General features: G+C 40.3%; 1 protein-coding gene across 1 annotated transcript in view; it reads left to right on the forward strand.

Moving 5' to 3' along the window:
• Positions 1-15,043, forward strand: part of DGKI (diacylglycerol kinase iota) — a 114,575-nt gene that overhangs the window by 37,399 nt on the left and 62,133 nt on the right. The window contains 1 exon segment of the mRNA XM_035894057.1: positions 6,514-6,614. Within this exon segment, the coding sequence (XP_035749950.1) occupies positions 6,514-6,614 (101 nt within the window).

Raw genomic sequence — 15,043 nt, forward strand, 5'->3', positions numbered from 1 at the left:
GCCCCCCAATTTATTTATGAATTGTCTACAGTTGTATCTGGAAAGTTTTCCTTCCTTTCCTTAGAGCTGAGCAAGTTGTTTTAAACAGTCTTTAGAAACATCCATTTCTATTAATACTGTTCTAATGTTTGCTTTCAGTGACATTTATCACCCTATTATTAGCTTTTATATGGACATGCTTATGTACTTAAGGTTTGCAGTTTCTGAATACACTGAGTTTGAACAAGATAAATTGTGCAATTTGTATAATAATGTGGATTATTATCAGTATCTGTGAAGACTACAGAAGTATTGATGATGGAAGTGTTTTCCTCAGCTGTATTAAATGGACCACTGTATAGAGCTCATGAGTTCCGTGAGTGAATGAGTTAATTAGTTGGATGATGAGGACAACATTCCCTGGTGTCAATTGTCAGTCTGATAGTAAAAAGAATGAATATTCACATAGTGAATTTTAGATGCAAAACTATATTGAATAGATAATAAAATTTGGTGAGAAATTAATATAATGTCAGCTGTCGTGGTTTAACCCGGCTGGCAACTAAGCACCACGTAGCCGCTTGCTCACTCCCCCCTCCCTCAGTGGGATGGGGGAGAGAATTGGAAAAAAAAGTAAGACCCATGGGTTGAGATAGAGACAGTTTAATAAGAGAAAAAAAAAATAGAAACAACGAGAATGGTAACAGAATGTACAGAATATATAAAACAAGTGATGCACAATGCAATTGCTCACCACCCGCTGACCGATGCCCAGCCTGTCCTGAGCAGTGATCACTCCCCAAGTCACGATCACTCTGCCCAAGCCGCCATCGCTCTGCCCGCAACCGACCGACTAACCACCCCAAGCATGACGTTATATGGTATGGAATAGCTCTTTGGTCAGTTTGGGTTAGCTGTCCTGGCTGTGCGCCCTCCCAGCTTGTTATGCACCTGGCCAAGCAGGAGAAGCTCAAAAAGTCCTTGAGTAGTCTGAGCACTACTTGGCAACAACTAAAACCATCAGTGTGTTATCAACATTCTTCTAGCACGAAATCCAAAACACAGCGCTATGCTAGCTACTATGAAGAAAATTAACTCTATCCCAGCTGAAACCAGGACACAGCCAACAACCATATTCTGACAGAGCAGAGTATTTGCAAATAAACCATGAATAAAACTGTTGGATTTCAGTCACTGAATAAATGTAGGGTTTTGTGTATGTGTTATGTATATACATATGTATAGGTGTATGTATGCACATACATACATATATATGTGAGTTATGAATGTATTGCCTGTGACTGGACTTAGCTAAGTATATAAAATCTCTACCCTGTAGGAAGGACCTCTTGGCTTTCATATTTCTGATAATAGTTTATTTTCTATAGAAAGCTGCTGTTTCCAAGGTTACCTTTTTATGATTGAGATAGCTAAACTTTTCAAAGGGGCAAAATGGCAAGTCCTGTTTTTTTCCAGTTGTATTTTTTTAGCACACACGGCTTGCTTATGTAGTAGTAGTTCCATGCCTTTATAAAAAGGGGGTGAACAGGAGGAGAAACAGGAGAAGAGGAAGCTCTAATACTTGCCAGCTGATTACCCTCCCACGCTTGACCTGGAAAGGAACCTATTGCCCTTCAGGTAATAGACTACATTTAAGATGGTGTGCTCGGTTTTTTCCACAGAAACAAATTCAGAGATACACAGTGCACTGATGTACCAAAAAATTATACTTTTTACAAAAGCATGGGAAGTATCCTCTTAGATATTTTCTAGTTAAAAGGTGCTTTTGGAGAGTGTGTGTGGCTCCAGGAGCAACAAAAATATTTTAGATTTGCTGTTGATTTTAGATATTTCCTCCTCCAGTTCAAGCAAATAAAAAGGGCTTTCTCACTTGTCCTTTTCAGATGAAAGGACTAATTTGACTCAACAAGGTGATGCTGGAGATGCAATAGGTTGCCACTGGCTTCAAGCCAGGAAATAACATTTGTAAAGACATTTTCCATTCTTACATGGCATTTAGGTAGTGAGTCAGCATAGCTACAGAAGTCAGCGTTGTCTTTCTATCCCCTTGGCATCCAAACACTGTCCTGTCCTCACAGGGAGGTTGCAGGGAGACAGATGGTAATTAACTAAGGATTGGCAGATGTTGGCATGAGACTTAACATCCCCCACTCCCCTTTTTGCAGGTCTTCTGAGCACTGAATATATAGGGTCAATGTGACCATCCCTTCACCTTGATGTACAAGGCTCTAAACATGCACTTGGAGAAACTGTTCTGTTTCCCTGTCTTCCTTTCCTCTCCTCCTTCTGTGAGATATCCAGACTATCCGTTGCGATGATGTATTTGAAATGAGGCTAGTTGTGTGGTAAGAAAGACATAAGTCTACCACTAATTCATTGATAACGGTTGCCAAGAAACTTCACATTTGAACTAGTGCTTAGACACCAAGGAGCAAAAAACGCTACCATAACTGCTTTTACATAGCTTTCCTAGTACTTTTATGCCAAATGAGTTGTTACAAGCAAAGTACTATAAAAGGAAGGTAGTTCTGCTGATTTTTCTTATGTTATCTTCCCAGGGAACTAAAAAGTTTTGTGTCTGGATGATCATTTAAAAAAAAAAATAGGAGAGAATATAGACAGTCATTAGAATTATTTGTAATAATAAACATTCAGAAAATCATCCAAATATTTTCAGGCATTCCATTTTCAGCTACAAGTAAAAAGTCTTGGTGGGACTCTCTGGGGAAAAAAGCAACACAAAAAAATCACTGTGCTGTTATTGAAAACCTAACTTTTACCCTGATGAAGGTAGCCTTGGGGAAGAATGGGTCTTGGGAATAAGGGATTGAATTTTGGGCTGAAGAGTTCTGTTGAATTCTTGCTTCTGTCAAAGATTAGGTGTGTGAACTTAGCTACATCATTCCTTCTCTTTTTTTTATTTTTTCCCCCTTCCTCTTTCTTATCTAAACAAGGGACCATAGAAAAAATTCTCATTTCTGAAAATTCAAACATGATAGCTACATATAACTCCCAAACATAAATATTGAAATGGCAACTTTTAAAATTACTTCTGATGCAATGATGATTGTTCTGGACCAGACAAATAATTATTCATTAACAGGTGGGGTTTTTTTTTTTAGTGACCCCAGGCTTGCTTGAGTTGTTTCACCTCAAGGTCTGGAAATGGAAACAATCGCATGACTGAGACAAGCTCACAGGGAGACATGGAAGCTGGGGAGAGGATCACCTGTCCTGTCCTCAGTATTTCCCACAACAGAGCATGGTTTGTCTCCAGTTGCCTGTTATTGGGCACACTCCTGTCCTGCCATGCACTAGGGAACATGAGAAAGGTCGGTGTGGGGAAGGAGAGGAAGTGAAATTGTGAGTGGAAAGTATGAAAGATCTCGTAGCTGTAGTAAATTCTGCACAGACAGTGCAGAGGTACAAAAATACAGAAATTGTCTCTTAACAGTGAAGGACATGAGTAGGTTGCGGGGGAAGCCAGGCTGACAGGATGCAAGGGATAGTTGAAAGACAAGTATCGCTCAGATATCTGCTATGGAAGATCTAAAAGGACAAATCAAGGAGAAAAAGGAGTCAGTGATCTTCTATTAGGAGTTAAAATTACAGTTTACCTTGGGAAGATGCAAAGTTTCTCTACTAAACTGTTTCCCCTCTAGTATGGAGGGCAGCACTGGACACCACAGCACAGGGTCACAGTGTGGATGGGAGGGTCTGAGCATCGTACACGGATGAGCTCTGTAGCAAGGAAGAAATGGAAAGGAGCAAGTAGGGGGCGGCTATGGTGTGCTTCTGGTTTGAGGGCAAATAGCCCTTGTGCTGGGCTGAGTAATTCCTGCGCAGGAGTACCAGCTTTTGGTCAAGTGGTTATTTTGAACTGGGGATTGGAAAGCATATTTTTTTATAGAGTTCCAGCTTGGGTTGCTCAAAGATTTCATCACAACTATAGATTTTGTTCTGGTTTCAGGAGAAGCAACAGTTTGAGACAGTTTTTTGGGTTGGGTTTATACTTGGCTTAATTCAGCACATAGAAAGAATGGCTGTCTCTGTAGCATGGTCAAGTGTTACAACAGAAACAAGAAGTTGCTGAATTCCCCTGTCTCCCCACCCTTCTTCCTCCCAGCTGAGTTCAAAGAAGCAGAGGTAATTCACAAGCAGTCCCTTCCGCACACCTACCAACAGCTCTCAGGTTGTGAACAGACTGGCTGGAAGACTGAGCTACCTTCATCATAATGTACGGGGGCAGAACATCATGAGAAAAGCAACGTAGCTTCTTCCTGATTTGTACCAGTGCATAAAAGACTTCACTTTTCAGAGCTGTCAGTCTGTCATTTTCATGAACCCTCCTACATGCAGTGAATTATTTGCTTTCCCCCCTCAGACAAAGACTATGCAGTTCAAATCCTATGTTTTCTGACTTAAGCATTTTCTTAGCTTTTCTTGGCTAAAAAGAAAATCTTTTACGATTTTTGGTTTTGAACTTGTATTTTATAGAATTTGGGAGGCAACATAGTTCCTCAGACTATGTTCATTTCTCAGCCAGCGAGGTGACATTGAAACTTGTCTTAAAAAAGAAAAGAAAGACACAAAAATGTGTCAGACCCAGTGCAATTATGTTCTTGTTCCATCTACGCACCTTTCCCCTCTGTTTGCATGCACTCATCTTCTCTGGGTTGCTGAGCCAGCTGTAGGGCCTGCAGGTGGAGAGTGCTGTGCTGTAGGATGACCTTAGGGCACCTGAGTTAGAAAGCTGCTCCCTGAAGCTGTCCTGGAAGTTACCATCCCAGGTGTCTGTTATCAAACTGCAAAAGCTTATCTTAAATATGGGCAGTTTTGCTGATATCTTGAGGCACTTAAATGCAATAGTCCCTGTCAATCAGCACAGGAAAAAAATTGGGCAGCCTATATGTTTCTGAGTGTGTCAGTCTTGCTGCCACTCTTAAGCATTTCTGATTTCTTCTAAGCTGTTCTTCATGTATCTTAGGTTTATTTTCATCGTTAGTATAGAAACCCCTGTTCAGAAAGTGAATTTCTTCAGCGCAGCTCCTTCTAGCATGTTGTCTTACACTCCAGTTTTGGAGGCACACTCAGTTCATTATCCTTTATCACTTTTTAGGCAAAGAGTACTTGCGCCAAATAGAGCTTTTTTTTTTTTTTAACTGGGACTTGATTTTCAGTCTTTGTTTTCATCTGTCCAGATGTGACAGAGCTGTTTATACCAACAGAGAGAAAGCATGCAATAAACTAATGCTGAAATAATTGCTAATTGCCATCCCAATGGCTCCACCAGGAGATGGCCACAAACCATGTATTTTGTCAGGTCTGCAGTATTTTCAGGTCAAAAAGAAAATTGCTCTCTTGTTTAAAAAGAAAGAAAAACTTTACATTTTTGAGATGTGTCTTGTCCTAACTGGCATTTAAACTAGCAGTGCAAATACTGTGGGATCTTAAAATCGAGACAAAGAAAAAAGTAAGCCTGTATATATATGGCAGGGTACAGTATTTCAACTTTTTTAAAAGGCAGTGTGTGTATTTGGTGGTCATACCACTGGCAGGGTTCTGTTACTGACTAGATTAAAACAGAGAAAATAGATGCTCTTTTGGTAGAAGCACAGGATGAAGAACCTACCTTTAACTCAGCCAGGAGGGGCCAGTTCTTACAGGACAGACAGTTGATTATACATTATAATACACAGGTTACCTATCTTTCTTTAAAAGCAGAAAAAGCAAATATAGCCAAGTTAATTTACATAGCATTCAGCTAAACTTACAAATCAAATAATAGGTTACAGTAAGGTGGAAGGCAGCATGAAATCAAAACATGGCTTTTTGGGACAACTTTCTATCAATGTATGGATACTTAAATTTATAGCTAGGGACCCACTGAGTGTTTCAAAACTATATAGACAGTTGAGCCATCTAAATCTGGCTGAAATTTGTAGAAATAGGGTTCCTGTGCTGCTCCTTGCTTTTGAAAGTTCTCCTGGGTTCTGTGTATTGGACTCACTACTGTGGAAATCCATTTCTTAGCCCAATTTCTGTTGCCTGTTTCCCAGAACAGAGGTGCTGAATAAGGATCCTCCAGGGATAGGAGGATGGATGATCTCATGGGCAGAGGAATGGTTGTCCTGAGAAGCTTTCCAAGAAAGCATCTGTGTCCTGAAACACAGCTTGGCAGATCTACTGGCTGTGGTAGGGCCCTAGGGATGTACAAAAAGGCAAACTGCAGAGGGAAGGGGTAGCTATGCTGAGATTAGAGAACTCAGAAGAACCTCTGTAATTCCAGACCGCACAGCCAGCAAATGTGCTTCTTGAACTTGCTTGTCATTTATGGTCCAATGTCTATGTTGCTGTGTGGTGGGTAGTCATAATTTTAAAGCCCCCTGTGAGGAGTTGGCCCAATTTTGAAGATGCTTGCTGGTTTTCTTCTTTCAGATAAGTTTATATCCTATTTTCATTTTGTTCTTCCATGGAACACTTTGTCTAAGAAGCTTTCTTCTTTTTTTGCAGTCCTCATTCCATCCCAGATCGCCTGAGGATCAGAGTGAACAGGATTAATTTACAAGAATATGAGGGGCTACATTATGACAAGGAAAAACTCCGGGAAGCTTGTAAGTTGGAAGAAGTCAGGTTGTAGCTGCTTTTGGTAGAACATTCTATATAAATCTTACATTAACAAAAAGACCCCCAAAACAACAAAAAACCCCAAACATGGGGTCAAGCATACATTTTTGGATAAGTCATGTAAAGTGCATATTCATCTATCTGTGCATGTACACACACATATTCTCTATAAAAAGCATTTATAGAGGATTCACTGTTTTTCTTGCTAACTATGCCTTCTGCAAGTTGATTTTTTTTTTTACTGTAAAATAAGTGTTTTTCACACCTGTTTTTTTTTTTAGTCATGTCTTTCTCTTGGTTCTTCTGGGTTTCTACAAGTGTATTAAACTATTCAAGATTTTATGATTAGCATCAAATTTGAAACTGGGGGGCGAGGGGACACCATGATTAATTTCGTATTGAGAATATGCTCTGACCTTGAAGATGGTTCTTGCAAAGGTGCATTTATCTTGGGAAACAGCTCTGGCTTCCCCAGTCTGTTATTCTTTAACAGCCTTCAGTTTTCCACATAAGAGAATAATCACCATTTTGTTTCCTCATATAATGGTTTAATTGCCACATTCAGGGGTAAGTCAAAAGCAGACAGCCGGTTGCTTTGGCAACATTGATGATGATGATCCATACTTAAAAATGGAGTTCCTTTCCTTAGTGACACACAGAGTCATTAATCAATGAGGGACATGGCTGCTTGTGATAACAATTTAATAGTCTTGTTCATGCATCTGGCTCATTATTCATATTAAATTACAAGCATGACTATTTGTTATGCAACAAAGCTTCAGCTCCCTCTGTAATACAGAGCTCTCTGGTAATTACAGGATGACAATCCTTTTAATTGGTTTGCTTATCTTACTGTTGGAAGATAGTTAAACTGTTTCACTTTCACTCCTCTAGTCCCTCCCCTCCTTATTCTCCCAGATCAACAGCTCTTCTTCCAACAAAAGAACTGATATGCCTTAAATTTTACTATCGGTCCTGACAGCCTTTTCTGAAGTTTCTATTAGTGGGTTTTGGTCATAATTAAAGCAACCAAAGCCTTCATCACTGGACTGAGAAGAATTTTAACAGGCTGAGGATTATGGCTCACTGGAGAGGAATTTCCTTCAAGTTTAAATTGAGAGTTTGGCCTTGAGTAGACTTCAGGCCATATTGAACCCACATCTATACAACCGTGTCAGAAACAATCTGGTTCATTTGATGGTTTGTCCTGTGGTTTCCCATCTGACAAGAACTATCCCCATCCATCCTCACTATGTACACAAATTCTGTGCATGTGTATTTAGTATATATTATGTAGTCCTTAAGAGCCATTTGCATGTTCTGACACAAAATATACAACTTGTTATACTGTTGTTGCTGCTGTTGTAGATGAGGTTTTTTTTTTTGTTTGTCACCTGCAAAACCCCCATAATGATAACTATAGAAAATGCCAGAGAATGATCTAGAGATTTGGGTTTGGATTACACACGCATTTGACCACTTGCTGGATGTGTGCTTAAGAGGTTTTCTTTCAAAAAGTAGATGTTTGTCCATCAAGAGTTAAAATGATTGTTTTCAGGCATTGGCAGGCCATTTGCTTTAAGACCCTTCTGTCTCTATTTCAAGTCATTGCATGGCCAGCTTGGTAATATAACATAGCTGGACTGGAATATTCTCCCCAGACGTTCTTCATCAAGTTGTTTTTCTGATCTGTCCTCCTCTAGCTGTCTCAGCAGCATTACTGTATTTACATTAAAATATGAGAAAGGAAATAATATCCCCATCAACCTAAAATAAATCAGAAAAGATACTTCACCTTACCCTTTGCAGTTATTAGGAATGTTTTGTGTAAGAACCTGTAACATATAACTTACAGCATACACTGATGGTCATCAGCCTACTTCTCTGGACATATAGCTTAAGTGTCTCCTATCAGAATTGTCCAGTATTTAGTTTTCAGGAGCCTGATCTCGATTTGAGGACTTCTGGGTGATACTAATTACAACTGAAGGAAATTATGTATGGGAAGAGAAGAGCTCTCTAAACAGTCAGCAACCAAACTGTTTTAAATATTCTAGTCAGGTCCTTGAATTCCATGAAGTAAAAAATGGAAAAATCCCTGTGGCTCACTGAGGACAGACTTAATGTCCCAGTTTTCCTGCAACGTACTGCAAGATGCTTGCATCTTTTCTGGAAACTGAGGCATAGCCAGTCATCAGGCTGCATGGTTACACTAGAGGACTACATAACTTAAGTTTTTATGAGGAAAGAAGCTGGAAAATCACATAAATCTTCCTTTTAAGAAGAGCAGGTAGCCCTTTTAATTGCATTTCTCACCCAGCTAATTTAAAGTTACACTTTAAATGGTTTTCTGGTGGCAGGTCTATGGATTGCTGCCTGCCTGGCTCTATCAGATGCTAAATACTTATATGAAATAAGTGTGCTGACCACGTCGTCATCAGCAAATAATTTCATGGAGCACTACCACTAAAAGTGACTTGGCTAAAGGGGGAAGGAGGGGAGTGCTGAAGGAGGAGAAGCGACTCTCCTTCCTTTACCAAAGAAAGTGATTCTGGGAGGAGGTGAGTGGAAATAAATAAATTTCCATGGCAGGTGAATAACTGAAATTTTGTCAGTCTGAATTAAAAATTTAAATGCAGGTAATACTTGTGCACTAGCAAAATGTAAGAGCACTTGTATTGGGCCCTGTTTCTACAAGGTCTGTTGCTGTCGTTGGGTTAGCTTCCTTCAGCATGACTGCAGTTCTCTGATGCTCGCAGGTCTCACTAGATGCTTGTGAGAGACTCAGTTTACATGTCTGTCTAGGCTTTGGCAGAATACCTACAACTTAATTCCAGAATACTATACTTACCATCCATTCCCTGCCCACAGGGCTTAAAAGTGCTTTTACCTCCCTAACTCATCTGAAAACCAAACCAGAATCTGCAGCAAGCTGAACAGGGAAAGGAAGCCAGTTAATAACGAGTCATGCTCTTATCCCTGAAGGAAAAATAGCAAAGAAGCTATTATGGTTTTTTGCCTGTTACATGTCTCCATAATAGAGTTTTGAAAGCTCTGACATCAGTGTAATAATCTGGATCACTTTAACTCACAGTAAATACATTTTGCTCCCCTTGTTTGCTCGAAATACTGATTTGATTCCATCAACTACTTCACCTAAAATTGCACTTCCCGACATATAACAACTCATCATACAAACTGTTCCATGAAGATTAATCTTCACTCTGCTGGAGGTAGACACCTCATTTTGAAAACCTCCCGAGCAATTAAAGAACGTCATTTTGTCCTCCGAAGGGCATGACTGCTCTTAGCCCATTCTCCTTCTGTTGCTTTCTACTTTTCTTGTCACTGCAGCTGGCATTTAACCAAGATGCTGTTTCTGAATTGTCCCTTTCTTCCTTCCCCATGATCTTTCTTTCCTCCTTCATTCTTTCTTCTGTCAACATCTCAGTATTGTCTGTGGGATGATTGATGATGGTATGGAGGATGCTTATTGATCCTTCAACAAGGAGGGGTGAATGCTTCCATGTACTGTTTTAAGAAAGGGTTATATGTTGGCATTTTAGTTATGTTGTAATGTTCTTCACTGCAAATGTACTTTTCTTCTCTAATGCCTCCCTATACATGCCCCAAGCACTTGTCACCCTAGTGACCGGCTTCACTACCTTCTGCCCAATATGATAGTTGTACATTACATGAACGTAACCAAGGCTATCATATTCAAAAGGTGAGTTGGATTGAAGTTTCTACATGGACAGAACTTAATTCGGTCTCTCTTGCCTGCATATCTTCTGTGCATGCTCTCTGATTTCCTGTTATTGCAGGAAAGTGGGATCCAAAGCAGCATTGTGGGGCAATAATTGAATTATTTTTAAAATAGCAAAATCTTTCTGTTTGTGACTCCCTATTTTACCCTCTGCAATGTTACTAAAAATTCCTGATAATGGAGGTATATGCAGAAATTAAGTATATTTTAAAAAAAAAATCAACAACAAACAAATCAACTATAAGCGAGTTATTGACCAAGTGGTCTTCAACCCTTCTTAGTCCTTCCTGCCAACACTATTGTAGATTTGCACCATAAAGGTGGAGCCATGAAATAGCTTACCATCAGCAGTAGTTGCACAGGTTTTGGGTTTTTTTAATAGAATATGTCGGTTCTTACTGGCCTTAACTTTGTGTTTTGTATGCTCTAGCCATGGAGAACCAGTCTTAGTTTGCTCGATACCACTAAGATCAAGGAGGAGTTATACCTGACTGCAGTGGTGGCAGTGTCAGAAATAACTCTCAGCTCTGTAACAGCTCTGGGTCTCCCACACTGTCTTTTACACAGAGGCAGCCATTCCTTATCTCTTCTTGAATAAAATGGCACACTGGATTAAAAAGCACTTTTTGAAGAAAATGTAGTTGCACGTGTATAACAATTGAACTATCTGCAATCTAACAAGCCTTTTCTCTGCAGCTTCCTTGCTTTGTGTGTTTGGGAGCAGGAGGTGGTGTAACATGTGATGTTAACCTGTAATTCTTGTCTCTCTCTGCTTATATCTAGCCAGATGTCTATATTGCATATGTTTCTGCCTTTAATTTCTGTGGGTTGTCTGAGGGCTTTGGGGTCATCCTAGGAGTTCTTGTCCTAGGTACACAGAGGTGCATGGAGTGACAAGCTTGTGAGTCATTTGGGATGTGTACATGTACAGAGATACTAAAGCTTCCTCATACCAATGATGTACTTACCACAGCTGGAGAATCACTGATCTATGAAATGCACTCTGATACTTCAAAGCTCAGGGATATAGTAGGTGAAGTTAATTTGAAGACTATTCCATGTGATTTTGAGCAACTAGGTAAATAAGAAAAGGTCAACACTGAGGACTTCATATTTACATCCTGAATATCCATAGTGTAAAGGGCATAGGGGAGCAGAGAGAGGACCTCCTGCTAGGTGGCTACTATGATAAGAGAAACCTGAATTAGCAGATGGAGCCAGGATGGGAGATTAGTCACTGAAGGAAACGTGGTCATGCTGGGAAACAACTTTGATCTGGATGGATTTAGGTGAGATGGGTTGTGTAGCTACAAACCTCCTATTCCACCTTGTACAGGAGGTACCAATGGTCACGTATTTGTCAGGAGGTCTCTTAGGGGACATGGTGGCCTTTCTGTAGAAGGTCTGTAGAAGGCAGCATTACCTATAGACTATCTACTAAATTTCACTCCATTTAAAAGTCACCGCCTTGCTCTAACAGCTTTGCTTTCTCAACATGTGTTGTGTAGACATTACCTAATTCATCCATTTCTCTGTCACAGTCAATTAATAATATCTGAGAGGGTTGGATGGGTTGCTTAAAGTCACCCAGCAGGATGAAACCAAGAGGGTTAAAAGTCATCAGTGAGTTAAAATATTGGCAACTTTGCTGCCGCTGAGCTCTCGTGTTCTCATGCTGGTGTATACAGATGCAAAACACTGATAAATGTTTGTAACTGAAACGGAACTGACCAAAACAAAGAGGAAGTTGGCAAAGGCATTGCTTGTGTCAAAGGGAATATCTCTTTTTGCCTTTGGATGGATGAAACCTTGTGGGTTTTGTCCAGACAGCACAATGAATTGCGTTTCTCTCTTTGACTGACCCACATACACACATGTGCATGCACTCACATGTGCATTCAAAGATTAAAAAGACACAGGAGTACAACAGAAGAAAAAGTAGGATGCAATCAGATAATTAAAGGAAGTAGCCCAATGAATATACACACAGGTGCTGAAACAGGCAACTTCAGTCTTGGCTTTTTCTAACCTTGAGCTCCTGATCTTGTAGTCATAGTAATGTTTATTTAATGTGGTATATCAGTACCTGGGTTGGGAGGGCAGAGTAAATCCAAAACATTGAAATGTCGTCTCATATGGTTGAGTTATAGAATCATAGAATGGTCTGGGTTGGAAGGGACCTTTAAAGATCATCTAGTTCCAACCTCCCTGACATGGGCAGGGACAATTTCCATGAGATCAGGTTGCTCAAGTCTCATGATCTTGAACACTTACAGGGATGGGGCATCCATAACTTCTCTGGGCAACCTTTTCCATTGTCTCACCACCCTTATTATAAAGAATTTCTTCTTTATAGCTAATCTAAATCTATTCTCTCTTGACTCCACCTGGGGCGCCTACATTCAACATAGTCCTCTGCCTTTTGAGCTAGTGGGGAAACTGTCACCTGTAAGTTTGCCATCTCCCTTAAACTAGAAGAGATGGACAATATTCCAAATAGGTGTTAAAATATATATTTACCCTAGAGGAGTTGGGAGACGCAAGAATATTATGTTCCACTTCAGACTTTCTAGGAAATCATGCTATAGTTTGTCTTTCTAGTATAGACTTTTCTGTGAGATTTTTCTGTGCATATTCTGCTTCTCCCATGTCCATTCCTATTGGTTTTCTGATTTGATTTTGTCTTACCTTTTCAGTCCTGGTTGTCCCCTTTGGCTATCCCATCCCACACATATCCTTCTTGCCTGTCTCAATCTGTTTCTTCAGATCTCACAGCTCAGGTTCCTGTTCCTTTTCTTAATCCAAAACCCTTACTTGTTGTTCAGTCAGACCTTGTCTTTCAGCTCTTAGTCCTGATATCCATCCCCTGCCAGTTTAAATTCCCAGCTCTTCATAGTTTTCTTTCTATGACCTGTTCCCTTTTGTGTGGTATTTGGGACAAGTTCTCTCTTCATTTGACTTGGGCAGCTTCTTCCTTTTTGTGGCAGGGTATTGGAGAAGTCACTGAGAGCCTGGAGGGGATGACTGCCTTCCCAAATGCAGTCTGGTTTAGTCTGATAAACTCAGTTGTGTTTTACCTCCTGACATGTGAAGGTTTAAAAATTGGACCACTACTGCCAAGAAAACTAGCAATCAATGAACCTAAAGAGGCTTAGTTTTTGTCAGTATAATAAACAAAAGGGATCTGAAGAGTCATGTGGCTTAGATTTGTGTGGTAAGAAAATAGTTTTGTAAAAACTCAGTTGTATTAAAACCATATTGGGAAAGCCAAACCTCTTAATATAAATGTCTGAATATTTTAGAATTCTCTCCCAAGAATTTACTTAGTCCTTCAAATTTCTACTATCAGTGGAAACCCCTCAGGAAAATGACATTCTTATAACATCTTCAGTAGTGAGTATCCTTTATTTGCTACATTAAACATTTACAACCCAATGTCTAATCCCCCCAGTCCCCTGAGGTATGTCAGACTTGGAATGAGTTTTCCTGGCATTCACATCTACCTTAATGATCTGTCTCGAGGCTGTTTTGTTTGGGATTTGAGTGGGTTAATCACGGTGTTGAGATCACAAATTGAATCCTTTCATAACAATAAATGGGGAAGTTAATTGAATTTTATTTTTTCTTCATGGTGTCATATGCAGTATATCCAGGCTTCTTCCATTTGTATTCTCAGTGCTATTAAAGAGTTCACTAGCTTTAGGTATTCAGCATAATGAGCAGTTAATAGACAGAAGATTTCTTCTTTGTTTATAAATTCCATAGCTAATTTCATAAGGACTTAGGAAATCACTACTAATCCTGCAGCCAGTCAGAGTCTCATGCGTCCATGCTGCCGCACCTACCCCCCACCCTCCTCCTGCTGATACTCGATTTTGGTTAGTGTTGCTGGGAACGCAAAGCTTTCCACAGTACTGGTTCAGAATGCGAAGCAACTGTGTCTGCCTGTCCCCTCTCCTGGGGTTCTTGCACTGCTGCTCATCACTGCAGTGTTAGAGTCTGTATCCACAGCTCCCTGGACAAAATCCTTTTCACCATTCAGGGAGCACAAAGAAACTGGGAGCTGGATGCAAGGGGGCAGAAGAGAAGGCGCCTCAGGAGAAAAACATCTGGCACTTGAATGCTGTGGCTTGGCTCATGATCTGAGACTATCCCTGATTCTTGGCATATTCCCATAGAATCATAGAATCGTAGAATGTTTTGGGTTGGAAGGGACCCGTAGAGGTCATCTAGTCCAACCCCCCCGCAGGAGCAGGGACACCGCTAACTAGATCAGGCTGCTCAGAGCCCCGTCCAACCTGGCCTTGTCCATATGGATATGACCATATATTCACAGGAGGGGACAGTGTGTGTGTATATGGGAAAGTTGTTCTGCAGTGCCTGCACTCTTAATGTAAGACTTTGTCTTCCTATCTGTCACCTGGCATACCTAGCAATCCCCATGTCCCGCAGCACTGTTCTGCACCGTCCACGTCCTCATCCACACAGGGCTATTCAGAAAAGGTAGAAGTTCATTTATTCCTGAATGGAAGTTCCCCCAATGACATTGAATTCCATGTGTGTTAACTTTATGCCTTTAACCAATTCATCATAACTTACCTCATTTTGCCCCTATTGCACAGCATTGCCCTATATTTAGAAGGAGCAACA

This window comes from Egretta garzetta, unplaced genomic scaffold, assembly GCF_000687185.1.
Source record: "Egretta garzetta isolate BGI_Z169 unplaced genomic scaffold, ASM68718v1 scaffold180, whole genome shotgun sequence".
NCBI classification, from domain to species: Eukaryota; Metazoa; Chordata; class Aves; order Pelecaniformes; family Ardeidae; genus Egretta; species Egretta garzetta.